This window comes from Corylus avellana, chromosome ca4, assembly GCF_901000735.1.
Source record: "Corylus avellana chromosome ca4, CavTom2PMs-1.0".
In the NCBI taxonomy this organism is placed as follows: Eukaryota; Viridiplantae; Streptophyta; class Magnoliopsida; order Fagales; family Betulaceae; genus Corylus; species Corylus avellana.
The window spans coordinates 1070614-1097078 of NC_081544.1; the positions used below are offsets into that span (position 1 = coordinate 1070614).

At 35.6% G+C, this 26465-nt stretch overlaps 5 protein-coding genes across 7 annotated transcripts; 1 reads left to right on the forward strand and 4 right to left on the reverse strand.

Annotated features, from left to right (window-relative positions):
- Nucleotides 1-770: 770 nt before the first annotated feature.
- On the forward strand, nt 771-1764 carry LOC132178741 (myb-related protein 330-like). The gene is made up of 3 exons (XM_059591263.1): nt 771-1004; nt 1115-1244; nt 1368-1764. The coding sequence occupies exons 1-3, from the start codon at nt 872-874 to the stop codon at nt 1591-1593; spliced, it is 489 nt and encodes a 162-aa protein (XP_059447246.1). The 5' UTR covers nt 771-871; the 3' UTR covers nt 1594-1764.
- Nucleotides 1765-2430: 666 nt separating this feature from the next.
- Nucleotides 2431-3692, reverse strand: LOC132179980 (mitogen-activated protein kinase kinase kinase 17-like). Its single transcript, XM_059592807.1, has one exon. It carries the CDS (start codon nt 3553-3555, stop codon nt 2473-2475), a length of 1083 nt encoding a protein of 360 aa, XP_059448790.1. The 5' UTR covers nt 3556-3692; the 3' UTR covers nt 2431-2472.
- Nucleotides 3693-5532: 1840 nt separating this feature from the next.
- LOC132178805 (uncharacterized) lies at nt 5533-15985 on the reverse strand. Of its 3 annotated transcripts, XM_059591361.1 has the most exons (20): nt 15894-15985; nt 14641-14720; nt 13839-13943; nt 13356-13412; nt 13160-13230; nt 12545-12644; nt 11354-11424; nt 11100-11200; nt 10897-11000; nt 10756-10809; nt 10509-10564; nt 10269-10307; nt 9989-10133; nt 8900-9081; nt 8759-8826; nt 8462-8534; nt 8328-8389; nt 7310-8237; nt 6542-6832; nt 5533-5970 (listed from the first exon to the last, which is right to left on the reverse strand). In XM_059591361.1, exons 2-20 carry the CDS (start codon nt 14713-14715, stop codon nt 5694-5696), a joined length of 2859 nt encoding a protein of 952 aa, XP_059447344.1. In that variant the 5' UTR covers nt 14716-14720; nt 15894-15985; the 3' UTR covers nt 5533-5693. The 3 variants fall into 3 exon arrangements, with proteins under 3 accessions (XP_059447344.1, XP_059447345.1, XP_059447346.1); XM_059591362.1 differs by lacking the exons at nt 14641-14720; nt 15894-15985 and adding an exon at nt 14052-14092 and having other exon boundaries at nt 13839-13947; XM_059591363.1 differs by lacking the exons at nt 13160-13230; nt 13356-13412; nt 13839-13943; nt 14641-14720; nt 15894-15985 and having other exon boundaries at nt 11354-11440; nt 12545-12630.
- Nucleotides 15986-18092: 2107 nt separating this feature from the next.
- On the reverse strand, nt 18093-21685 carry LOC132178776 (cytochrome c-like). Its single transcript, XM_059591323.1, has 3 exons — nt 21483-21685; nt 20309-20442; nt 18093-18445 (listed from the first exon to the last, which is right to left on the reverse strand). Exons 1-3 carry the CDS (start codon nt 21592-21594, stop codon nt 18353-18355), a joined length of 339 nt encoding a protein of 112 aa, XP_059447306.1. The 5' UTR covers nt 21595-21685; the 3' UTR covers nt 18093-18352.
- A 1430-nt stretch (nt 21686-23115) lies between these two features.
- On the reverse strand, nt 23116-26465 carry LOC132179110 (uncharacterized). Its single transcript, XM_059591750.1, has 2 exons — nt 26320-26465; nt 23116-24805 (listed from the first exon to the last, which is right to left on the reverse strand). The coding sequence occupies exon 2, from the start codon at nt 24496-24498 to the stop codon at nt 23317-23319; it is 1182 nt and encodes a 393-aa protein (XP_059447733.1). The 5' UTR covers nt 24499-24805; nt 26320-26465; the 3' UTR covers nt 23116-23316.

Sequence of the window (26465 nt, forward strand, 5' to 3'; positions counted from 1 at the left end):
CAAAAAAATTACATATATAATTTTAACCGTCTATTTTTTCAAAGTATATATATGTCAAGCTCAACATTTTAGTTATCAAATTTTACTATTTTATTTAAATAATTTCAAAGATTTTGTTTTTATTTTGTCCAATAATCAGATCTTCAAAGATTCATCATTTTGTAATGGTTAGTTTCTTATTCAAATATTCATGTTGGTATAATGCTTACTAAGTGCGTTGAGCACTGATTTTTCAACAATTTACACATAGAGGCTTCTATAACCTTTTTAGCATTTTGGCTAACCAAAATAGCTTTTTTGGCAACTTTGGCAATAAAATTTCCTAAAAAAGTTTAAAATTATCCTTCGTCGACCGCAACAATTTTCTAAAACTTTTGGTTAGTGTGAGCACTATGAATGCTTACATACATGGTGAAAAAAACAAAAAAACAAAAAAAAAAAATAGGTGGGTGGAAACAGAAATAAAATAAAAGAAAGGTACGTAAATACGAAAAGGAGGAGGAAAAAGCAAATAACACAAACTAGAGAAAACCAAGGGATAGTTCAATCGGTGGTGGACCACGCTTCATGAAGTGAATGTCACTAGTTCGAATCTCCTCTCCACTTTTCTTGTGCGGACATGTTAAAAAAAAAAATAGAGCTACCTACCAAATCCAGGACTAACTTAATTGCAAGTTGCAGCCACTTGTCTTTCTCACCAACTCGTCAAAATACCCTTCCCGTCGTTTACTTCTCTAAATAAAAAGGTCCCGAGTCAATTGCACCTTCTCCCTGCCATCCAATATCGATTCCCTTTTTTACTCTCTTTCTCCCCCAATTCCCATTCAAGCCTCCATTCCCTATCTCTCCCTCTGGGCAACCAACAGTAGCCATGGGAAGATCTCCTTGCTGTGAGAAAGAGCACACCAACAAAGGAGCTTGGACTAAGGAGGAAGACGAGCGCCTCATCAATTACATCAAACTTCATGGGGAAGGCTGCTGGCGTTCTCTTCCAAAAGCCGCTGGTAATTCATTTTATATAACACTTTCACACACAAACACAGACACAGAAAAGAGAGAAATATTGTGGGGTTTTATTAATTTTTGTTTTTTTTTTTTTTTTTTTTTTTTTAAGGTTTGCTTAGATCTGGCAAGAGTTGCAAACTGAGGTGGATGAACTACCTTAGGCCTGATCTCAAGAGAGGAAACTTCACTGAAAAGGAAGACGAGCTCATCATCAACCTTCACAGCTTACTTGGAAACAAGTACGTACGCGGCCCATAACTCTTCCCTTTTCATGCTTTCTCCCTTCTTCTTTGTGAAATCAAGATGATCTCCTTCCAAGACAAGCAAAAATCTGATGTGGGTTTTATCTTTTGATCTCTCAGATGGTCTCTTATTGCCAGGCGCTTGCCAGGAAGAACTGATTATGAGATAAAGAATTATTGCAAGACTCACATCAAAAGAAAGCTCTACAGCCGTGGAGTTGATCCTCCAACTCACCGCCCCCTCAACGCCGGCGCCACCTCAACCAAAAGCGCCACCGCCATCAACACCACGAGTAGCGAGAACAACACCAACAACAGCAATAACGACAATAATAGAGATTGCTGAGTGGAGAAGCGGCCGTCCGAGCTACTTGGAAAATTAACTTGGAAGAAATAAGTTTCTAAGAACCTCCTGACAAAGAATGAAAATAAAAAGAGCCATTCCTGACTTGGTGGGAAATAATTTGATCAGCTTTCTTGACTTTGGTATTGTGATAACAAAAGTTCAAATCATATTTTTTGACCAAAAATGAAAGGGAAAGTTACAACCAACACTTTGATCCATATTGTTTCAAAACCCCCTAATTTCCCCTTCTAATTTTCGTAGTTTCCAAACGCTTACCTCCCTTTCTTAACAATCTGTTAACAAAAAGGTTTATACTCCATTATTGAAAATGTACCATATTACCTTTAATAAATACTAGGAAAAACTTCACTTTAAATCTCTGAACTATCACGTGATTTGACATACTCTCCTCGAACTTAGAAGCCTCTCAATTTGGATTCCTAAACTTTTAATTGCAGTCAATTTGAACCCTTCGGTTAGATCTTAAATGTTAAAGTGAAACAATGAACGTGACCCACGGTTGGGCCACCTTGTGTCCCTTTTTTGTTCAAATTTTTTTTAATAAAAAAAAAAAAATTAAGAGTAATTTTGTCTTTTTTAGAGTTTTAACAGCAAAATTTAACGTAGAGGGATATTGCAGCCCCATTTTGTGAAGCTGCCTGAATTGCGTTACATTAGCAATATAATCAACTGGTTGCTAGTGTTGTGTAACATTGTAAATATATGATCTGATACAACCAAAAGAAAAAGGAGGTACCATAGGAAAACCGCTAACAAAATTGACAACCTAGCTTTCTCTACTAGCTGTACATTCAAATCCGTGTGTCTACATTTGCATTGTCTCTAAATCTACATTTTTCTCCAAATCTAGTATAGATTTTAAAAGCATCCACCAGACCTGACAGTAATCCAAATCTCTGATGAAGCCAAGTCACTCTCTGCCAGCTCTCTTCTTGCTGTTCTCTCTCTTTCACCACAAGACCTTGAAAATGGGTTTTTGCTTGGCAACTCGTCTCCATTAGTACTCTCTGAATCATCATAATCATTTGAATCATGAATTCCAATGTCGAAGATACTTGCTGGTGAGCATGTGTGTTGCTGCTTTCTTGTGTGTCTCTTCATTGAATTCCTCGAAACAAAGGGATGGTTGAGCAATTCCTCAGCTGTCCATCTTTCTCTGGGGTCTCTCTTGAAGCACTTGTCCAAAAAATCCACCCCCTCCTTTGAGAACTGAATTGGACACTTAGGTGTCTCACTGCTGCATGCAATCTTCAGAACTGCAGCCATTGGATTTGAAATCTCATCACTCCAAGGAGGCCTGCCAGTTCCCATTTCAACAACTGTGCATCCCAATGACCAAATATCAGAAGCAAAATCCATCCCTTCATTTCTCAAAACTTCAGGAGCCATCCACAATGGAGTCCCACCAATAGATTGCCATGAACCTGCTGCTCGAAGCCCATTAGCCTTAATTTCCTTCAGCCTCTTTGCACAGCCAAAATCAGCCAATTTGATGTCTCCAGATGAGCCTAAAAGCACATTCTTGCACTTGAGATCACAATGCACAATCCCATTCTCATGAAGATACTTCAGACCAAGAAGAATCTCTCTTGCATACAACTGAATCACCTCTTCTTCTAGCACCCCACCAAATTTTTCTGCCACATCTGACAAACTCCCCCCAGCCATGTACTCCATGAAGACATTGAGTTTGTGTCCACCGCTCGACAAGTCCTGCCCTAGACACCGGATAATGTACTGAGAATTCAAGCTCTGGAGGATGCTAGCCTCATTCTCCAAGGCCTTAATTCCAGCCCCAGACTCTGTAGATTTCACAACAAATAGTCCTCCAGTGGCTTTGCTCATGGCCAAGTGGACAGAGCCAAAAGACCCTGATCCAATCAACTTGCCCTTCACCCATTCATCAGGATGAAGAAAAGTGCATTGGCAATCTCTGGCCATCTTTTCTGTTCTTTCCAACGTGGAAAAATGGGGTGTGGAAAAACTTTTTTGTTATTCCTGAGCTATGAAACTCCTAGTCCTTCAAAATGTATGCAGAGGTGAAAAAGTTCCCACTTTGAATTAAGCACAAAAAATAAAATGTAAAGAATATTTAGACGATGCCAACAACCACAAGCAGAAAGAAAACAGGTTGATCAAACCCAGAATCAAACTCTATTCAGACAATGACATTTACCAAAAACTTAAAGAAAAAATGCTTGTGGCAAAATATAGGCTTTTCAGTATATTTAAGGAAATAGAAAATTACAGGTTCTATGATTTCAGCAAGAACAATTCAATAAGAGTAGAAATCTTACTTTGTAAGATAAAAAATGAAAAATCCAATATTTAGAGCGGTTTCCCGGTAATCGGAAAACCGCCCTCACAGTAAAAGAGATCCCCCCCTTCTTCAGAAGCAGGAGTATGTTCTTTTGTTTATCTGCAAATCCTTTTTTGTTGGAAAAGATAGAATAATTTTGAAGTGGGATTGAGTTTATATAAAGAAAGTTAGGTGAAATAAAACGGTTGATGCTCCTAGGCTTGTGGAACTGTTGGAACCTGGTTTTGACAGATAACCAAGAATGAATAACTGTCATGCAACGTTTCTGCTGTTTTAATTTGTGGTTGTGTTAGAATTTATAGCAGTAATTTAGTGCTTTAAAAGAAGGGTATTCTAGTAGTTTAAAGATATAATTTGTGGCCCTTCTATGTTGAACAACAACATGGGCAGTTAGTATTGAGAACTATAAACGGTAAAAAATAGAAAATTTTCAGTTACATGCACGATTACAGGAAAAGGGAATTCTTGCATCACAGCTAGTCCCCTGCACTTTTTTTGTTTTTTTTGGGAAATCCCCGAGACAAGGTCACTTCGTATACCCACCCTTAAAGGGCAAACTCCAAACCCGCAACTAAAACCCCGAGATGTAAATATGACCATAAATGCCACTTAATGTATCTTGCAATATCATCTGGTAAATCTAATTTGGGTGCATTTCCCTTAACTTTTCCTCCTTGCTGGATCTTTAGCTTAACAGTGCCAAACATCCCTTTTTATAGCTTTTTTTCTCTTTTCCATCTCATCCATAATTAAAGAACAAAAAAAAAAAAAAACTCTAATTTGGGTGGGAATCTTTTTTCCCATAGGAAGAGGATTGAAGCCAAGTTCATGACCCGTATTATCTAACAACCGATTCTAGAGCTATATTTTCTCACAAATTGACTCTAAGATGGAGATATGACATCTAGAGGCATGTTAATTTCAAAAACCAATAAGATTATGATTTAATTGTGATTAACAATGCCAAATCAATCCAAGACAATATTCCACCTCTACAATTCCCTGACCAATATCATGAAATAAAAAGAATTAGATGCCCCGTCTCTGTTTGTTTTGTGGGAAAACAAGTTCTTGGCAAAAAATATTTGGAGTGAAATACTTTGTGAAAAATGATTTGCTCTCATGTAATTTTTCTGTCTTCAAGATTTAGAACTCTATTTCTTGTGCATGAAGGATCTTTAAACAATCAATCCCAACAACATGGTCTAGACTAGGACAAGCACTTTTCAACATGACCTGCAAATCCGTTACAAACCGAATACAAAATTAACGGATTAGAGTTAAGAGGTCTAATCCATTTAATTAAATTGATTAGATTAGAGTTTATCTATATAGTCTTATACACTATACCCATGAACACAACCCAAACCCGATGCACAATATTTAGGGCTTGCAATTTTAAACACGACCCACAAACCTGATACGAAAATATCAGATTAAGGTTGAAGAGTTTAACCAGGTTAATTAAATTGGTCGAATTAGGGTTAGCCTATATAGTCTTAAACTTATACCTCGACAAGATCCGAACCTGACACACAAACACAAATTGTCCCCTACGCTAGACCATTCCATGTGTGGAGCTACTGAGAATCAATAGATAGAGCCCATATGAATACAATTATACAAATATATCAAATAGCTGTGTTGAACAAATCAATTTTTCTACAACACAAACACTGTGGTTGTATGATACAGGATACTAGTTACAACAATCAAGTAGAATTATTTACAGAGCTCAAGATAGTTGTAGAAACTTCAGTTACATCCCAATTTTCTTCTTAGTGTAGTCATATGCAACTTGTAAAAGACTTCTAGATGTTGCCTCTTCAGGCAACTTTAAAAGGCGAGAAACTTTGGAGAATCCAGAATGTTGCCTAAATAAAGAATCTTCCTTCACTTCTGGTTTAATCTCTGGCTCAAAAATATTTGTTCTTGTTAGTGCCCACTGCATGGCCCATATGGCCAAAGGGCGCATGTAACATAGAGATCTGCATTGGTCCTTGGTGTTCCAACCTTCTGGAGTTTGAAAAGAATAGCTGTCGAAAAAATGGTAAGCTGTTAAAAAAGCCAGAAGCAGGATATCTAGATATCACCTATGTAGTGTTGAATAAGTAAATAACTTCACCAACAATTTTTGACAATTTAAGAAAATAAGCTAATAGCCTGCTACATTGTTCTGGCTCTTATGAATCCATAAAATTATGCAAAGTTGCTTAAGTGATAATGGTTTTATCGGGCCACAAAAAAAAAAAAAAAAAAAGAAGATCAATTTGATTTAAGGCAACTATTGACTCTGTTAACAGTTAACAAAACCCAATTTGCATTAAAATTTGCACAAGACTGACAGTTATATATATTTTCTTCGGTTTTCAACGAAGGGGGAGTGGGTACAAGGAGGAATAGGACGAACAAAGCATCCTTAACAAAAACTAGAAAACCTAGTTTGGACAAAAATGGAATGATTGGAAGTTCTCTTCTGTTAAATGTAACAAGCTGTTTTAATTGCTTTTGGTTCCATAGTTATTACCAAGTAATGAGTATCTTGAGCTGCTCGAGTTAATAAATCACACCAATTCTAGAAGAAAGGCAAAAGGAAAGCTAACTCACCCAAGTCCTTCTTTGGACCATGCAGCTTCATGGATTCCACCTGCAGTCTGAAATGCCATATCAATCATATCTTCATGGATCATCGTTGCAGCAACGGCGTATGTGACTCCGGACCATATTTCTCTCGATTGCATACACGACATGTCAACCGTTCCATCAGGTAGCATCCCATTGACAGCCCCCCGCCTTCCATCCTTCACCTTTAAGACATTGTAATTATAGACCTTTTCTAGTGCACTTCTAGCCTTGTCTTCATCAACAATAGGGAAAAGACCACAGGCTCTAGCATACCTACAAAGTCAATAGACAGAAACTTCTAGTCCACCAATATAATTACTGAAAGGAATAAAAGAACGATATATGCGGGACAAAACTTAGGATTCCATGGCAGAGTCTGGACACTTGGCTCTCCCATTTCATTTGTTTTAAATACAAATATTGAAATTACAAGCAGCAGCATACAATAATTTAATATAGGCCCTAGCATATTCAGATATTGTAGGACATGAAAACACACTATTGCAGGTACAATTGATTCTAGAAACCATTTAGTGCAAATGTTGAAGATATTTCCCTGACCTTAGATAAGAAAAATCAGAGCAATTTTCTTGATTTTAAAAAGAACCGGATACATACACAAGCATACTTGCGCACATGCACACACACAACACAGACACGATGTATGCATGAATTAAAATTGCCATTCTAAATGGTCTAAAGAAAATGATATTCAAATAACTCTAGAAAGTTGCTTCAGTCGCAACATACCATTGCCCAGCTAATTGATCAGCTTGAATAGAAGAACTTGCATTTCCTCCACTACAGTCAAAATTGAAGTAGGAACCATTCCATAGCTTCTCATACACGGCCTTTGCCCTCTGAAATTTAAACCAAAAGTAATCCTCGGAACCCTTATCACCTACTTCACGTGCCATGGCTGATGCAGCCTGCAAGGCTGCCACCCACAAGCCACCACTATATGCACTCACCCCAGATACAGACCATGTATCGTAAGTTTGATCAGGGAAGCCTTCATTCTCAATCATTCCATCTTTGTCCTTGTCAAATTGGTCCATATAAGCCATTGCAACATAAACAGAGGGCCAAACAGCTTCTGCAAACTTCTTATCACCAGTGGCAACCACATCCCTGTAAACTTGGAGAACAAATTTTGGATTCAAGTCTTTCCACCTATCGGTGTTGTAAAGGTTATAAGCATTTACTTCAAACCATGGATCATTGATTCCAATATCATGAGGAACAGCTCCAAGAACCTTTCTAGGGACCAACTGTCCATCGTGTAAAAGTTTCATCTTACTGGGATCATGCATCATTACTGCCGCTGCAAAGTCTCTTTGGATGCTAAGTTCAATTTTTGGAAATAGCATAACTAATGCAAAAGATGAGTAAAAACTGACATCATTGGTGTTCCACATGTGATATTCAATCCCTTCAAGAAAAAGGAATTGCCCAATGTTTTCTTCTCCTTTTTGAAGCAGATTTGTCCCCAATGCAGAATTTGATGAGATTGTAGTGTGAATTTGCTCAAGTTTTGAAGTCATCCTTTCAAGGACATCAGCAGCAGTATCATTTTGATGGTATACATCAACAATGTCCTTCAAACCTGATCTGGACCTGTCAAGGGAAAACTTCCTTTTTACAATGCTTACTAAACTATGCACCGGAGGTGATCCATCTGCAAAATGAATAGCGAAAAGAAAAATTAACTCATGCCTAATAAATTGAGTCAACAATCACAGAATGGATCCCTGAACTCTACAAATACCTGTCCAAACTGTACCCCCTGAATTAAGAAAATAAAGCTCATTAAAGAGAGTGATAGGGTACCTGTAGAAAGCCTTCGGAAGAAGTTAGAATCTGACTACAAGAGGAATGAGAAAATAACAGATCTAAACTCACCATTCAGGAAGCCTCTTGTCATCAAGAATTGGCCTTTGCCATGCTTCTATCTGGGACTCCCAATGGTCATGCTCTTCAAAAAGTATTAAACAAAAATAAGGGTGTTAAAGCAAAATAACAAATATAACTAAACAATAATACACCCAGCATCAATGATCCTGCATGTGCTAACAAAAGAGCTTTATTGCCAAATTTAACACATAAAATTGAGCTACAATTAATAGTTTTAATCTCAAAATTCGGAGCCCAACTTTATACACAGACAACCAATGCAAAAAGTACACACTAGAATATTACCGAGAATAGCATCATGTGCAATCCTGGCAGCAGCATCACCATGAGTACCATAAAATTTTGTGTAACGCCTGGATAAAAATATTCAGCATATAGATAATTTTTCAATTGTGATATTTCTCAAACAAGAATTTGGCTACCTACCTGTAATAAGTTTTTCCACTCAAAAAGTTTACTTCAGGGCAGTCCCATGCCAATGAGAATGTAACAGAACGAGTGGCATTTGCTGGAATTGTAATAGAAGCAGCAATAGCTGCCCCAATAGATGATCCTGGTTCTGAAGGCACTGCCGGTTTGGTGGAATTAAGCCGGTCAAATGATCCATACTATTAGGAAAATATAAATATCATGTTTAGTGAGAAATTAAGATAACCTAAATGTGCAACATGGCAGAAAGAAAAAGGAAGTCTAAAAGTCTTCTACAGTCTAAACAGTGTATTCAGCAAATAAAACAAAGTAGGCAAAATATACAAAAGTACTGGAACTTAATCTTGGTCCACAACATAGATGTAGCCACCCACCCCAGCTAAAGAGCAGGCAGGGATGAATGTGCATAGAACACTGCAGCCTAACTGGGTAAATGTGTAATATGAAATAATTTAAAAACAAATTTATTCAATCTATAAAGGCATCTGACAATTGGGCTGACACAAAATATGAATAACTGATTCTCAGAAGAGAAATGTTTGGTTTCCATCTTTTGCCCATCTCTTGTCTGTCTCTATACAAGAAATGGACAAATCTACTATTGAATATGTGGGACCACATGTAGGACTCACAGATTCAATGGTGGATTTGTAAAAAAGATGGATAAGAGATGGATGCGCAACACTTCTCTTCTAAAAATGTCATTATGCTTCAGGAATAATTTCAAAGTAAAGTTTCTGATCCATACACCCAATTTTCAGATTTGATTCAAATGTAATCATCCAAATAAGTGATTCTTTTTCAAGCTTATGATAGTTTTACATTTTTTTTTATAAAAAAAAATAAATAAAGGCAAAAAGAAAATAAACAAAGCAGGTAAATTAAAAGAGATCCAGGAAGAATCAATCTGTCACCAAGAAAAGCCAGACAATATAGATCAGGTATCACTCTGCCAAAACCAAAATCCTGAGTTGTGGTTACACAGTAGAATCATACTTCTGGCAAAAAAATGTGCAAATGTAGGAAACCAAGCAAATATCTTTTTAACGAAATCCACATGTAAAACATGGCAACGAGTCTACCAACCTCCTTTATTTCCTGCCACATCTCTTTTGCTGAAATACCCTGAGAGTTACCCGATATCAAAAAGCAGGGGCACTCAGAGACGTGAATACCATCTGTCTCCTCTGCTGCAATTGCAAAGGTCACAGGGGGTTGTCCATTTGCTGTCCTGTAGTGGCATGTGAGGAATGTTACAAGTAGAGTATCGAAACATATAATATATAAAGATTCAGCTGATTGAGCCAAGGGCAGAATTTTTGTTTCTTTTTCCTTTTTTTACTCTGTTTTAAGGAAAGGAACTTACTTGTGATGTAGAAGTACACCATGCACACCATCCTTCACCCTAGCAGAAAAAATTATTGTAGGTTAGTATAACCCATAGTCATGCTACAAAATAGATGAGGAATCTTCATACAAGGACACACACAGACACACAGATAGAAACACATGCAGACACATACATATATGTAATAATCATTTCAAAAATGCTTAAGAAAGATTGGAATATATCAAGAAAAGGTTCAGCAAATGAGATTTTTCTTACATTATTCTAGAATTGGAGTGCTGACCAGAAAATTCAGAAAGTCCTCCAACAGAATTCTGAATGGCATTGAGAAAGATTTTGAATTAGTTTTGACGGCTTCTGACATCATATTCTTTTCAGGAGTCTATATAATATATACTTTGTGCCTCCAACAAGGACAAAGCTTTAAAGGAAAAAATATAACGAACAAAAGTATGGAATCAAAGGAAATAAAGTTCAAAGTGACTAACGCATAAAAATGACTTACTGCCCATGTGAACAGCAAGGTAACATCTGCAGCAGTCTTTCCAGAATTGTGCAGCTGAAGAAAAATAAAATCACCACTCAATACTTGAGGCTAACTGTATCAGATGTCAGATAAACAAGTATCTAAGAGATTCTTTCATACCGTGAAAGTAAACGCTGAGACAGGGAAGCTGCTCTCCTTGTAATTATGGGGGATAACAGGCGAAATTTGACGACAAACTATTCTAAGGTCCGGGTCAGGTTCACCTGTATTTAGAGAGCAACAGGCAAACCCACGTATAAGACAAATTATCCATGATGAAGGTCATTATAAGACACAGAAGTATACCACTTAACATAGATTACCCTCATATACAGTCCAAGCCCTTGGGAATAGAGCATGATATGTAGAGTTGTATCCATTCAGATTCCAGTCCCAAGATCCAATACCTGAAACTGCAGTGTCTCTGTTTATGACATAATAGTCAGTGAGTTCATTTCTTTAAGTTTTCTTTGGTCTTTCCGCCACAGCTCATACACAAATGAAACTGAAGCTCTCAAGAACTTATGAAGCATTAATTATCAATAACAAATCAACAGCACAACAAATAGTTACTTACTTAAGCACCTCTGGACTCCCCGGGCACAGTACCGTAGAATACTTTTCACCACTTGAGCGCGAAACAAATACCTGCATGAGCATTTGTCTTCCAAATTTAGAACATGCAACTTGTTAAAAACCAACAAACAAATAGTAATGATAAAGAATGATCTATTTTTTATTTATTTCAGATGATCAGTCTGCTTTTATGTCAAGATTGTTAGAAAAAAAAAAAATGAAGTAATCAACACCAACTACAATGAACTTTTCATTAAATACAGTTCCCAACATCTTCAGATAAACTATTGGACGTCTTTGACCATTACCCTCCATCTAGGGACATCTTATATAACTGTATAAATTTCTCATTTCCATGACCAACATTTTCCTTCATGTTTTCCTTGTGAAATTTTTAAACTAAGACCATATTAGCCACATTCGTATTATAGAACCATGATGTCAGAACTGCATACTGAACCAAATATCCATAGTGTGAAGTGTCAAAGTCTCTTTTAGTTGCGCTGTGTTCAATTATTATATGTAGAAGGGCAATTTTATAATCTCTTCATATTCTCTCTTTCTCTCTGGTTGTCAACATCAAACCTTGTTTAAGCAAGAATCCACAAACAAATCAGTTCTAAAAGTATAACTTAAACCACCTTCTCATAAATTCAAGAACAAAGTGTAAATAGTAGTATATTTTAGTATAACTGGACCAGATAGGACCAGGCCAATGGTTCAACATATCACCCTTTTAGTTAAATTGGGAAGACAGACATGAGGGTGCATTTTGACAACAAAAGATCTCTCAAATACTGCAACACCCATGTCTCTAAATACAGGAATATAATATGTAAGACTTCATTAAACTGTATTAAAATCTTTATATGTTTTTTAAAAAAAATTTTGTCAATGGGAAAGAACTATGAGATTATATTATGTAGAACTCTATAACTTCGTCAGATATTCCAAAAGAAAGAAGGATACTACACATACTGCACTTTTTTTTTTTTGCAAACTTCAAAATAAACAAAGCAGACTCTTTTTAATTGACCCAATGATGCCAGACAGAGAAGGCCACAGGTACTGTGTTGCCATTTGTCACCAGTTCGCCATCATCAGATATACGAAGTATGCAAATAAAATTTTATAATAGCTCCTTCAACATATCAAAGAATAAATGTCTCAACATTACATTTATTGAACTTACCGAAAATTGATTTGCTAAAACTGGTTTCTCTTCACATATTCTGGGGAATAGTTGCCAGCGCTGAAACTCGCCCCTGTAACTTCTACCAATGCTTCCTGCACTGAAGATTTTTTTTTTTTTTTTAAAAGTAACAAGAATAAAAATGTATATGAAAACAAACAACAAATGATCAGCTAGCTCTAAAACTCAAAAGAAAAGAAGCATATATAAAAAACTGGCCAATATATTAAAATTTTCAGCTTATGATATGTAGTAAGGATAATGAAAGAACAATGTGAGGAAACACACCTTTTTCACATGAACTTCTATAATGTTTGACATACTGAGATGTGCAATTTAAATTAATTACTGCGAGTACTTTGTGAAGAAAAAACAAGAAGTGCTATTATCTTCAGCAGGTTCTGTTTAATACCTTTGAAGAAGCAACTAACCCCTAAATGGACACACACACACAATACATAGTATGTATGTATGCAAACATATAATATGTGTTGGGGTATATAACATACACATACATACATACATATATAAAAACTAAAAAAAAAATTAAAATTAAAATTTATAAAAATAAAAAAATAAAAATAAAAAACATTGTGATGAAGATCGAACACCTACCCCATACCACCCAAGGGAACGCCATGACAAGATGTTACAAAGTGCTTAGCAAATGGATTTATAAAGACTCCCTGCATAAAGAACAGAAAGATGCTCAAGTGGAAAAAATACTCAAGAGTTCTGATCACATGGATTTCATACCATAACCAATAAATCATAGAAACTGGACATCTTAGATAAAAAGAAAGAAAACTACATTTCCTTTAGCAGCCTCTTCTCTGATATGACGCCACAGCCGAAATCCTATTGGAGCCTACCAAACCAAAACAGAGAAAGTAGTTGGCACATACATATAACAAGAGAAAAAATCAAGACTTTTCATCCAAGAAACCATAATAAATGGGCCAAGGCCCTAATGTTCATGAATTTGTCATGTAATTCTGCTCCTTGAGCAAGGCCATGATAAATATGCAGAGATATAAGTGCATCAACTATTTTGAAGCACAACATACAGATAATCTATATACTGACTGACCTACCTACATAAATAAATAATTGATATGTACATACATATATGTCTAAATATATACATACAAATATGCATGTTTATTTTACATGTCTTCAGCCTTTCTACAAAGAAATTTACATGTCTTGCGCCTTGATTTTATACGATAAAGGAAGTATAGGATTAGAAAGGTCCAAAGAAAAAAGGTCTTAGACTCCAAATCTGTAGACATACCATCTGAACTATCTCTCTCAAACTTAGAGTGAACTGTGAAATGGCAATTTCCTCATCATTTAACATTCGCTGCCAGGTCAGAGATGCAGGCTTCCCGGGGTCAACCTTACTCCAGACAAACAAAAGAAATTTGATATTATACAATCAATTAATTCAAGGGGTGAAGTAGAGTCATATCACTGGGCATTAACAAAAAAATATTTAAGTATTTACTGTAATCTGAAAAATAGTGGGGGCATTCCTCCAACCCTCAACTCCCCCTCCCCGGGGGAGCAAAAACAACAAAAAAGAGAAGAAAACAAAAAGGAAAAGAAAAAAGAAATAGAAAAACAGAAATGAGAAGAGGAGTAGCAAAAAGGCACATATTAACATTGTATACTAATAATGCATTTACCTATTGGCCAAGTGTGAGATGACCCGTGTATCTACCAACAAAGAAATATGACTGATTATACTGCTTCTTAAGTTACTTAACATTTCATGTTTAGTTAATAAAGTTAGGCATATTATCACCTATATATTTCGGTGTTGTAACTTAACATTTCGTGTTTAGTAAACAGAAACAGATTTACACTGCTGAATACAACTCATCTAAATGTTGCAGCAATTCGGACAGTGTGTATAGAAAGGCAAATTGAAAAGCTAGACAACTATAAACAGAAATCATTTCACCTTCTCATGAATAATGTTCATTATTGAAACTTTTCAAACATATAGAGATAGTTCCATTCCAATGCTTGAAACTAAAAGGGAGAAGTTGATGCTTTACTTATCTCAGTATTATAACCAAGCATACAAGTACCTTATTAGTTGAAGACTTAGTATGTTCCCTCTCTTCTTCAACAAAACCATTTTCCAGCGTCTTCTCCTGAAACATTTTTCCTGTATTAAGCAAAAAACAAAAAGATCAGCCCAATTGCACTTTAAACAATTCATCACATAGTTTCTTTCTCTATATATGCCTGGTTCCAATGCTTCCAATTCTCTTTTCCTTTTCTCCATCTTCTCATAAACCACAAAAGGCACTATAATTTCTTTCTCCTAAACCAAACATTGCACAATATCTCCACAGGCTGGAAAAAGTAGTAAGTGGCCTCTATTTATAAACCTAAAATTCTCATTACAATCATAAGAAACTAGTTAAATTAGTATAGCCATAAAAAAGAGCTCAACCAAATTCATGCTCAACTTAATACAAGTATACTTCTTGTGCAGCACTATAAAGCACCCTTTTTTTTTTAATGATGTGAAACCCATTCAAGGCAGGCCACTTCGTGACCCATCCTTATTGGGTAAACCTAGGATACACGGCCCTATTCGCAAGAACCGTGTATCGGTTGAATGAGGACTCGGACAACTAATCTCATAGTATTAACTAAATGATTCAACCATTCAAGCTGACCCTCATGTGCTCTATATATTTGCACTATAAAGCACATTGACAACATATTTACACACAGGGAGAGGTCACAACTTCAATTTTTGGTATTTTTATTTTTTTGTATTATAATTTTTGGTATTTGAACATTACATGAGAAGTTTTAAAACTGAATTTATGATCCATAGGCCCTCACCCACCAAAACAACATCATAACTAAACCAAATTTCCAACTTCAACAAAATTCATATTTCCAGACCGAGTCCATTTCTGCACAACCAAACGCAGCCTTATCTAATCCACCTCAAACACACAAAAACTTCATATATTACCCATAACCCATTTCACAGCAAACTTCATTAGATTATTTTCCAGCAGATAAACTTCATGATAACTCGCCACACATGCATATACATACAAATAAACACACAGATACAGACATACATACCCACATCATTACATACACGTATATGAATTTTTCACGTCGATTCCGATTAGAAGACCGGAAAACGATGTGGGTCAAACCAAGCGATTGGTCGAAGAAACTTCAACACAATTACTCAAACAAAGATTACATTTTTTTAGCTCAGTCTTCAATCACCCAATGCAACATGTATGAGTCACAAAGTGTCCAACAGAAATGCATCACAAACCAGATGAACCGTGAGATCTCTAACCTGAGAAGTTGTCGGACTGAAACTGGAGCTGATTGGGCAAAGGCACAAAGACACTGACAATTATTCGTTCTTTTACAGTATACGAACAAACCGAGACTTTTTTCCGTAATTCTTTTTTCTTTTATTTTTTTGCAGTTTTACTGTGGCAAAATTCTTAACAATATAATTATTATTTTAGTTAATTTGTAATACTCTAAAAATAAATAATATTTTAAACATGAAAAATAATATAAACCACTTTTTATCACAAAATTCTCACACATTGCTATGACGTAGTCCCAACCAACTGTTAGTTTTTTTTTTTTTTTTAAACCGTAACTCATCCAAAGATTGGTTAGAAGTATTATGTCGACATCATGAGATAGTTGTAAGATAAAATGTAGTTTATAAAATTAATCTTTTTCTTAAGATGACTAATTCTCAAAGATTTGTTGGGATTGTTATGTACGTCAGCATTGTAAAATAAAAATATGATTTATAGTATTACTCTTTAAGCATATGATGTTAGGGTGACAATGTTTGAATAATATAATTTTCTTTTAAATTGGATTGGGGGCCTAGTATCCGGGAAGCATATGGTTTAACCTAAAAGCTAATATCTAACTCCCTAAAAAATGTGACAATTATTTATCTTGATTCTAATAGGAATTATGAAATGATAATAATAGATTCAAGAATCATACTACATTCTTATCCCCCATCTCATTTTTATACCATTAGGCTGCGGTAATGCCCATTAGCCTTTGGATTAACTTTTATTAAAAATTGAAAACAAAAAAATTCAAGGTCATCAGCCAAGTGGTATGAAAAATCAGTATTTAAAATTACTCTATATTCAAAAATTGTTAAGATTTCATCACTCTTAATTGTTTGGATTTCTTCTCATAAAAATATAAAAAAAATATATAAATATAAAAAAACTCATCCAAATTTTCTTTAAAAATACTATTTATTTCACAAAATCATGTTAATTTTTTTTTAAAAAGGAGAAATGAAAGTAATAAAGGAAATTGAAAAGGTTTATAAGTTTCATATATTTTTAGATAAACCAAATAACAAAATTGTAAATTGATGGAGTATTTATGAATTATGAGATGATCAAATTGTAATTATTCTAGCAAATCCATTAGCCTTTTGACAAAGAGTAGGATTTTGTAGTAGAAGCAAGGGCTTGTCCCTCAATGGGTAGCTCAATCAGCTGATAAAGGTCATTAGTTCGAATTTCCTTTCCCCTTCTCTTGTGTGGACATGTTAAAAAAATGGGGCTTAAATAAACAAATAAAAGCAATACCCAAAATGGAATAATAAGAAAAAAATAAATAAATAAACAAAGGACAAAAAATAATATATAGTATATCCTACGTAACTTGTTCTGCTTGTTTTGAAAACTGGTAGTTGGGAAAGAATCTTTAACCGTTGACGTTTTCATTATCAGATGTCCTCGATAACAGATGGAACTGCTAGATCTCGTGTCAAGATTTCGTCAGGCCAAATGTGAAACCAATAGGATTTCAAAACTTCGCAAGCTCACGTAGTTTTGAGGGCAGTTAATCATTTTGCATGGGTTTGTCCGATTGCTTCATGGTTGGACTATCGGACGGGAGATTCCTTCGATCTCATGTCTGCATTATTGGTTGATATTTTTACATTAAAATAAAAAAATCGTGTAGATATTTTAAAACGGAAATGTTGATAAGTATAGAATTGAAAATGTTTAGAGGTAATAAATAAGTTTTGATTAACTTACAAATTACGTGAATTCATATTTTATGAAAGAAAAATACTTGGAACATTATAACTATTATTAGGTGAAAAATAATTAAGAGTATACGATATGTCTACAATTATTAATTATGAAGTGTCACGTTACTTTGTAAATGACCTTTGTAGTTAAAAATGCAGTACTCCTAACACGACTCCACATTTTTACTAACGTGACATGTGATATGTGGACTATCATATCAATTTGTAAGAGATAAGAGACTTGTAGTAAACACTCTAATGTTCTTAGCATTCCTATTTGAACAAGTGGGCGAACTGCTCAAGACCTACCTCAGTAGGTGAATCCATAGAAACTCTCTTATATTTGTTATCTGGATTACTAGCAATTCAACAATTCGAAGAAAAGAAAAAAAAAAAATTGTTAGAGATCCATATCCATCTCGGCAGCCAGAGCAAACCCATAAAGAAACATTAACAGAAGCAAAAACAGCAAACAGTCGCATATCAGATCTTATAAAATCATCTGTCGTTCATGAAATGTGCCATATAAGAAGGGATTAAACAAAATTTTTTTGGACATGCAGCCTATTTCTCCAACAAAGAGAGCATGTTAAATGCCTGAAGATCTTATTTTAACAAGAAAGTATTTTCTTCTTTTCAATAAAAATTTTCAAATTGGCACCACTAGCCAAACTCTTCAAATTCTGACAAAATATTATATGACCTAAGCAAAAGAATCAGGCAGTTGCTTGCTTCAGATAAGCAATGAGGTCCGCACGCTCCTGTGGCTTCTTCAATCCAGGGAAAACCATCTTTGTTCCAGGAATGTACTGCACAAACCAAATTTTATTAGAAGTCAATTAGTTTGAAGTATTCAATTTGCATTTATATATATATATATATACACAAAAGAGACAGGAGCAACGATACGTAAGAAAAAGAGACAGTGTGCTTATAGATTTTTTAGGTGATGATTTTTTTTTTTTATAAGTAAAACCAGTCTTATTAAAAGCGTAAGATGCCCCAAAGTACACAGGGATCACCTAACGAAAAAAAAAAAAAAAAGAGCGAACAAGGAAATCACCAAAGCTAATTGACAACAGGGATACAAACGCTATAGTCCAAAAAGAAGTCCTCAAAGCACCTATTGTTCCTCTCCCTCCATAAACACCAGAAAAGACAAGTGGGCACCAACTTCCAAACTACACCACTCCCCCTCCTTCCAGAAGACCACCAACATGCAAACAACTCGGACACCCGTCTAGGATCACCCAAGACATCCCGAAGCGCCCAAAAATGGCACTCCACAAAGCAGAAGCTACCTCACAATGAAGAAGAAGATGGTCCATCGTCTCCTCACTTCTCTTACACATGCAACATCTATTTGTCACAATAACGTGCCTCTTCCTTAAATTGTCCAAGGTGATAATTTATAAAGACATGTACAAAACAAGAATAAAATAGGGTACATAGAATGTATACAAAAGATACACGTAAGAAACTAAGAAAAGTAATGAGAAAATACAGCTAAGATAAAAATATCAAAATCAAAAACTCGGAGGAAAAAGAAGACAAACCCCAATAGCCCTCACTCAATCAAAAAGTAATCTCAGAAAATAAAGACTTCATCTCATCACCAACAGCTCAATTTCCCCAAAAGTTATAGAATTTCTTTCCCTTCAAATAATCCAGAGAAGACATAATAGTAAACTATTACATATGGTACTTGTGCTGTGTGGATCTCAACACCACAACAAAGAGAAAACCAACAACCATAACTCCCTACCAACATAATCAAACAAGAATATGGTCTAAATAGTTTTATAGGTTTTTAAATTTTCGCCACTAAAGCTTCTAATGAAATAAATTAACTTCCACCAAATGCAGGTACATATTCCTAACTTGGGATTTTGCAGCAGCTGCCACTCATAATAGAAAAGTGGAGAAAGGATCCCACTGGTTTGTGAAAAACGTCAATATACAGTTTAGCCTGGACATTTTTCACAAGTAAACAATGTAGCCTGCTTCAACATATAAGGTTCCAGACTCAGAAAAGGTATAAATGTATTCCTTCATTGTTATGCACTGCTGCTTGGATGATTTCATCAACCCTAGTTCACATATCAGTCATAATCAACTACGCAATACTTCAGGAGCAGGCATCTTATAACCAAAAAGGTAGAGAAGACCTTCAAGAATAAATACAGTACAATGACGCATTACCTTCTCTTTTGGTTTGTGGAAAATGTAAACAGTTATTCAAGTTAACTATGTGCTAGCACCGCATTTATAAGATTGAGCTCTCAAACATAGAACTTGTTCCACTTTTTCAGAGTTAAATAAATTCCATATTAACAGAATATATGCAGCCCCCCATTGTATATAACCCAAATGAACCCTTTAATTAGAAACTTTTTTTTTTTTTGGATAAGCAGCCCTGTAATTAAAACTAATACTTATCGGGATTAGAATAAAAATGAAACAGTTAACTAAACGTTTAAACCACTATAGAAAGTACAGCAATGCAATTGCTCGGAGAACATGCTAGACATACTTGGTATTTTTATACACAAGACCATCTTGCTGCCATGATCAAACAGCGTGATCAAGTATGATGAGTATAGAGCAAGTCTTCTTTTATTTTAGAATTTTCACAAGCAATAAAATTAAAGGAAACCATTAATCATACGCACCTTCTTTGGATTAAGCAAGTAATCATACAACGTCTTCTCTTCCCAAGTAACGGCCATGTTCTTGTTTGCAGTAGAATAGGAGTACCCAGGAGTTGTGCCAGACTGCCTTCCGAAAAGACCATTCAGATTAGGACCTGCAGAAGTCAACTGCTCAAATGATTATTATGTTGAGACAAACAAAAATTGAGACCATTATCACAGCAGCTTAAAAAACATTTTCATGTGGAAACAGACAAACAAATTACATTGAAATATTCAATTAGAATAGAGCAATACACAAAGATATACTTCAAAACTTCTAAAAGTCCAACAATTCCCCCCACATATCTAGCAATACAATATATACTTCCATAGCTTAAGTTCACAATGTCCAAGTCATCAACCACATACTCTGCACCTATATTGGAACAGTCAAAGAGAATTCTATGGATCATAATCTTCTAGATTTTCCAGGATAAATCCACATTAGCGTTCTTAAAATCCCAACCATCATTTTCAATTAAAACGTTAGATTCTGCCATCTCAGCACACAAACTAGCAAGATATAAAATGCTGAGATAACAACATTTGAACCACTCTCAATTAAAAGTAATACTATTTAGTAGACTATTATATGACTGTCAAACCATTGGGATGACGTGTCACTGAAAATCAACGCTTGGATCAGCAAGAGTTTGTGAAAAGAAAAAATAATGACTAATTTTTACATCATCCCAGTCATATGGTAGCACCGTAGCAGTATACTAAATCGAATTTTTCTTCAATTAAAATCTGATTTCTGCTGAAGATAACTGACTTCCATTACTTTAATAATATATTCACTAAAAAAAATTGTTCATTTATATACCAATACTATCCTAATCCATTATGTATTCTACAAAAAAAAAAATCAAGATTCTAATACCATTATTACTAATGACCCAACAATTTGTTCTTTAAAAAAAAAAAAAAAAAAAAAAAACCATTCTTCCTCAGCATACAAACACGGTGATCCTATAGAATCCAATATTACTCATTAGAAGAACGTCTTCGAATGGCTAGATAAGAAATGACATCAACTTCTACATATAGATATATAGTGGAACCGGTACACAAATTTTGAGAAATCTGATCAATGCAAATAGGATCAAAAGAAAAGCGAGAGAGAGAGAGAGAGAGAGAGAGAGAGAGAGACCTTGTTTGTGACCAGCGCCTTTGTCAACGGAGTGGCACTGGGCGCACTTGGTCTTGAATACCTTCTCTCCCACCTTGGGATCACCGGGTGGAGCTTGATCGAAGCTCGCCATTTTCTCTTCAAATGAAATGTAATGGAATTTCCACTCTCTTAGATCAAAGGGTTCGTTAGGGGTTAGGGTTTTAAGCTCTCCGACTCCGAGGGTTTGGTTGGCTGAAGCGGTGTCAAACGTCACGGCATTTTGGATTCCTATTGACGAAACTACCCTCATGTCACATGTCAATTAAGTCTTAAATTTTTAGAATAGAGTAACGCTGTTTTCAAAATCATTTATCACATATGAATTTGTATTGTTATTTTCTTTTAAAAAAATAAACAAGTGTAAGTTGTTTAAAACGTATCATATTAGCCGGTTTGACATGAGTTTGAAATGTAGCATTACTCATTTACTTGGCATTTATTTATGAGGAAATATTCACTTTACTCCAAGTTTTAGGAGTTTTTCAATTTGAACTTCAATGTTTAAAAATTGGTAATGTAACCCTTAATGTTTCAAAAATTTTCAATTCAGACTCTCTATTACTAATTTTCGTCTAATTAGACAAAAATCATTCCACGTGCGTCTTACGTGAAATTTTGATGCACTTTATTCTAATTTTGCCCTCATTAAAGCCTATGAAATTTTGTAATTACTGTCATTAAAACCTATGAAATTTAGCAGCTTTGACATGAGGCATTACACAACATTTTTTTATGAGATATTATCACATGAGTAATGTTACTTTTCACTTCCATTTTTAATTTGTTGGTGCGGCATATTTTAAGTGATTGATATCAAAAACTACTTAAAATATGTCACGTTAATTGCTATAAAATAAACATGATAAATTCACACTCATTTTCAATTAGTAGATGATATGACATATTTTAAGTGATTAAGTAAACCCTAGAAAGTTCTTGTATTGACATGACAAAAACCTTATAGGAGCAGAAGATTAACCATGATCATTGGGTCGTGCTCCTAGTCGCAAACGATGCTTGTGGCCTCCCCGATCAAAAGGAGTGCAACCACCCCCTCTTCAGGGTAGCTTTTGGTTACCCCCGTTCAATGGGAGGGGATGACTCGGCTACCTCAATAAGAGGAGATGGCTTTGTCCCCGAGCTACCGTGGGTGGTTGGGTTAGATCCAAGTTCCAGCTTTTTTCATTTTTCATTTTTCTTTTTAAAGTAATAAAATAATATTTTTCACAAGAAAAAAATGACAAAAGGCTCAAATTTACATTAGACCTAATCTCACCTCTTAAATTTATCAAATCTAAAACTAAAAAGGCTGGAAATCAGGCCAAGCAAAAGAACATGGTGGAAATGCCGACTTTTCATCTCGTGAGGAGATTATTAGACAGGCTGTGGTTTGTGCCAAAGTAGAAGACAGCTGGCGGTGGCACGCCGGAGATGCCACATATCCCCAATTATTTATGTGCCATAGGCACAAGACATAGGACAAGCCATACAAACATCTTTACCAACAGCAAAAAGATGATCCGTCATAATCAAGAAACACCAAAATGACTTGTACCAACTAAAGTCCTATCTAACACGAATGTATGCTTCATTGAGAGTAAAAGAGGAAGAATGGAAATGAAAATTGGTTAATAGAAATGGTACAAAGATAGAAACACAGATGATAAAATTCCTCCAAGCAAAACCATCATATCTAAAATTAGAAAACAAACCAAGAACTAAAAATCCTTATTGCAGCTACACCCTTTACAATCAGTTTTTCTTTACCACAAAATTGATATTCACCAACGACTCTGATGTTTCTCTCTTGCTTTTAGGGTCCAGGAACTTGTGCAGGAGCACGCATAGGCCAGCCAAGAAGCGGCGGTGATCCCGGTGGGGTTGCATCTCGACTAGGGGAGAAGAGACTGAGTTCTACAAATGTCCCTGTTGAAGTCCCATCTTTGGCAAGAGTCCGAAAAGAAATAGATCCCCGCTTTGTTGACGCATCAGAATTTCTACTGGGACTAATTCGACCACTTTCTTCCAGATGGCTCTGGTTAGCGATAAGAGAAATGGTATCATTGAGATCATCATCAACCCTTCTCCTAGCCGCCTCCATGTCCTGTAGATTTCCCAGGGCTAAAGAATCTGCCACTGGGTAGTACACAAGCATGCATATACACACCCCAGCACAACATAAAAGGGCAAGGAAAGCCAACAAAACAAGAGCTTGAAATAGAAATTCCTCTGGTGGAAACAAACCAGATAAACCAAGTAAAAGAACCCTTAATGGTAGGAAGCTTGAAACAGAGAATATCAATGTGTAAACTCTCTTCTGCAAACCCTTATTGATGACCAGTCTCAAAATCTGGCTTCCAAGCCAAAACAAGTAGGCAGTAAGGATCGTGGCAAAAATTCCTAGGAAAATAGTACTCAGTAAGGGGTAAGTGCAGTGGGCAATATCATCCGTTTTTCCCTTCTTAAAAGCAGCAGCCATACTCACAAATCGAGGAGGCAGCTTTACCAGGGAACTCTTATCAGATCCAATTAAAATAACAAAGAGCTGAAGAACGAACACTGGGAGGCAGTAAAGAAGAATATAACCTGCTGTTTTCCCATTCCATCTTCGGCTTAGAATTCCCAACTCCATCTCCTGTAAGGGCGCACGAAGGAGAAATGCAAGGGTCAGGAAGAGGCAAGGTTCTGCAAACCCTAGATTTGAGACAATGTAGCATTTGCAAACAGTTTCCTGCCATTTCAGGTCAAGGGCACGTCTCCACAAACTTAACCGAATTACCTCACCAAAACCCCACCAGATCGCAAACAATATGAATGTAATTCGAATGATCCAAGGACCACTAAAATAACTGAGTTGAATACAACCCTGGCTACGAATCCGAGACCGAAAGTAAAATGAGTAAATGATGCATAGCAAACCAAGTAGAATCAAGACCACAACTAGACAAATTGTCACCACACCGAATGCATCGGCAGCAAATCTCGTCAGGGGCATTACCCGAAGCACAGATTCCACGCATGCTCTCAGCCAGCATGGATACGAAAAATCCTCTTGCAGCGTATGCGCTTCCTTCCCAGAATTAAGGAGAATAATAGAAACAGCTTCCAAAGTAATACCAGGAGATGCTCATTGACCACAAAGTAACCATAGGCAATCAATCACTCAGTATGATGATTCAGCAAAATTGTCAACAGCACTCATATAGCACCTCCGCAAGTTCTTATGTAACAAGCAAAACCATATATGCCAGTATGTCAACAATTTTGTTTGGGCTCTATGGTTGAGTATCCAACCAAACCACCTACAATATAGAAAACAGAAAAACATGAGACAACAAAGAGTATGAAAAGGGAAAAAAGCAGAGATAAACATTTGTCATATTGAACAGTTTTACTCTGCGCTCAAGACAACTACACATCAACTAATTACAAGAATCACAAAATTCAGAGAACAAGAGAAAAGGATTTCATGCCATGTAAAAAGCATAACAAGATCTTCAATCTTATCAATCTTCAATCACAGACCTGGCTTCCTTCAACCATATAGTTGATTTGTCCAAATAAAATTTTGCATGTTAAAAAAAATTGATCGGAAAGCAAACAGATACAAGAAAAAGACAAACGTAATTAAACATATAAAATGAACCAATCTGTTCTGAAGCTGTTTGTTTTGTGAGTTCATATAGTTCAAGTGAAAATACGAGAAAATAGATTCCATCGAAATACAGAGTCAAAAGATTCCTCCCAATTTCAAGAGAACCAAACTTCAGCAAACTCGATTCATGTGAAAAATTCCCGTAATAAAGTGTATTACTTGCTATCACTCACACAGTTATCTCAGTAAAAAAGTGATTATCTTTCTTCTTTTTGGGAAAGAGCAATATTTAGAATTTTTTTTCTTAAAACAAAAATAAGACTGTAAAACAGAAATATTTCAAATCCAATAACTAAAAACCGTTCATATTAGGACACCAAAATAAAAGGTAAAACTTTTTGACTCAAATCAAAAATTTTGAAGTCTTTTAGCTAGTTCTTGATCGTTAAAGTAATAATTCTATTGTCAGTATGTGTGCACCTGGCTGCAGAATGCTATATCTAAATAGACACCAACCCATGCTTGCAGATTTTGCCTAGTTGTGCTACATGTTACAAACCTTTTAGGAATTCACAAACTACACCCACCAAAAGAACCTAGCATAACACATATGCTAGCTAACAAAAGAACCCGATTTTGAGCCAAAATCTCCAATAAGCCAACCTCACATAAACTCTACTCCCATGCATTAATTACGTCGATTACCAATGGGATTATGACCCGAGTAATTTAATTATCATTATTACTCTTATTCAAACATTAACAAACTAAAACACATTACGTCTATTTCGTTTTATGTTTATTAAATGTATCATTATCGAAAAATAAACCAAGAAAATTTCAAATTTATCTGATTACACAAACAAAAAAATAATAATACTGAAACACCTACTTTCATTTACTTCTATTTCCCGCCGTTTCCAAGCAACCAAACAAAACGTAAATATTTCCACCATAAAAAACAAAACCACGGCCACAAATCTAAGCCTTCAAGACGAGAAACAGAAAATATAAATTCAAAAAAAAAAAAAAAAAAACCAAAACAAAACATACATTAGCTACACAACCACGTGAGCTACAACATCAGCCACAAAACCATCAAAAGGTTTAAAGAAGAAGACAATTTTCATCGTCTACAAAACACAAAAACCCTAACTTTAAGAATTGGAGGGTACAAACAGTGCTGAGACGAGCCAAAAGTTAGATCAATGGAGAGCTTACAGAGCGCAGAATCTTGATCCGGTGAGCTCGAACGTTGAAATGAAGCACCGCGGAACGAGATCAGAAAACCCTAATTCGCTCAGAGAGAGAGAGAGAGGGAGAGAACCAGACCAAGCGAGAGAGATGCAGAGAGAGGGAGAGAGAGA

Coding starts and splice junctions, on each gene's coding strand:
- LOC132178805 (XM_059591361.1), bottom strand. CDS start 14,715: ATGTTTCAGGAGAAGACGCTGGAAAATGGTTTTGTTGAAGAAGAGAGG. Junction 10,565..10,755: donor CCTTGCTGTTCACATGGGCA/GTAAGTCATTTT, acceptor AATGCCATTCAG/AATTCTGTTGGAGGACTTTC. Junction 5,971..6,541: donor TGGTCCAAAGAAGGACTTGG/GTGAGTTAGCTT, acceptor TTTTTTCGACAG/CTATTCTTTTCAAACTCCAG.
- LOC132178776 (XM_059591323.1), bottom strand. CDS start 21,594: ATGGCGAGCTTCGATCAAGCTCCACCCGGTGATCCCAAGGTGGGAGAG. Junction 20,443..21,482: donor AGGCGCTGGTCACAAACAAG/GTCTCTCTCTCT, acceptor TGACTTCTGCAG/GTCCTAATCTGAATGGTCTT. Junction 18,446..20,308: donor ACTTGCTTAATCCAAAGAAG/GTGCGTATGATT, acceptor TGGTTTGTGCAG/TACATTCCTGGAACAAAGAT.
- LOC132179110 (XM_059591750.1), bottom strand. CDS start 24,498: ATGCCCCTGACGAGATTTGCTGCCGATGCATTCGGTGTGGTGACAATT.
- LOC132179980 (XM_059592807.1), bottom strand. CDS start 3,555: ATGGCCAGAGATTGCCAATGCACTTTTCTTCATCCTGATGAATGGGTG.
- LOC132178741 (XM_059591263.1), top strand. CDS start 872: ATGGGAAGATCTCCTTGCTGTGAGAAAGAGCACACCAACAAAGGAGCT. Junction 1,005..1,114: donor TTCTCTTCCAAAAGCCGCTG/GTAATTCATTTT, acceptor TTTTTTTTTAAG/GTTTGCTTAGATCTGGCAAG. Junction 1,245..1,367: donor CACAGCTTACTTGGAAACAA/GTACGTACGCGG, acceptor TTGATCTCTCAG/ATGGTCTCTTATTGCCAGGC.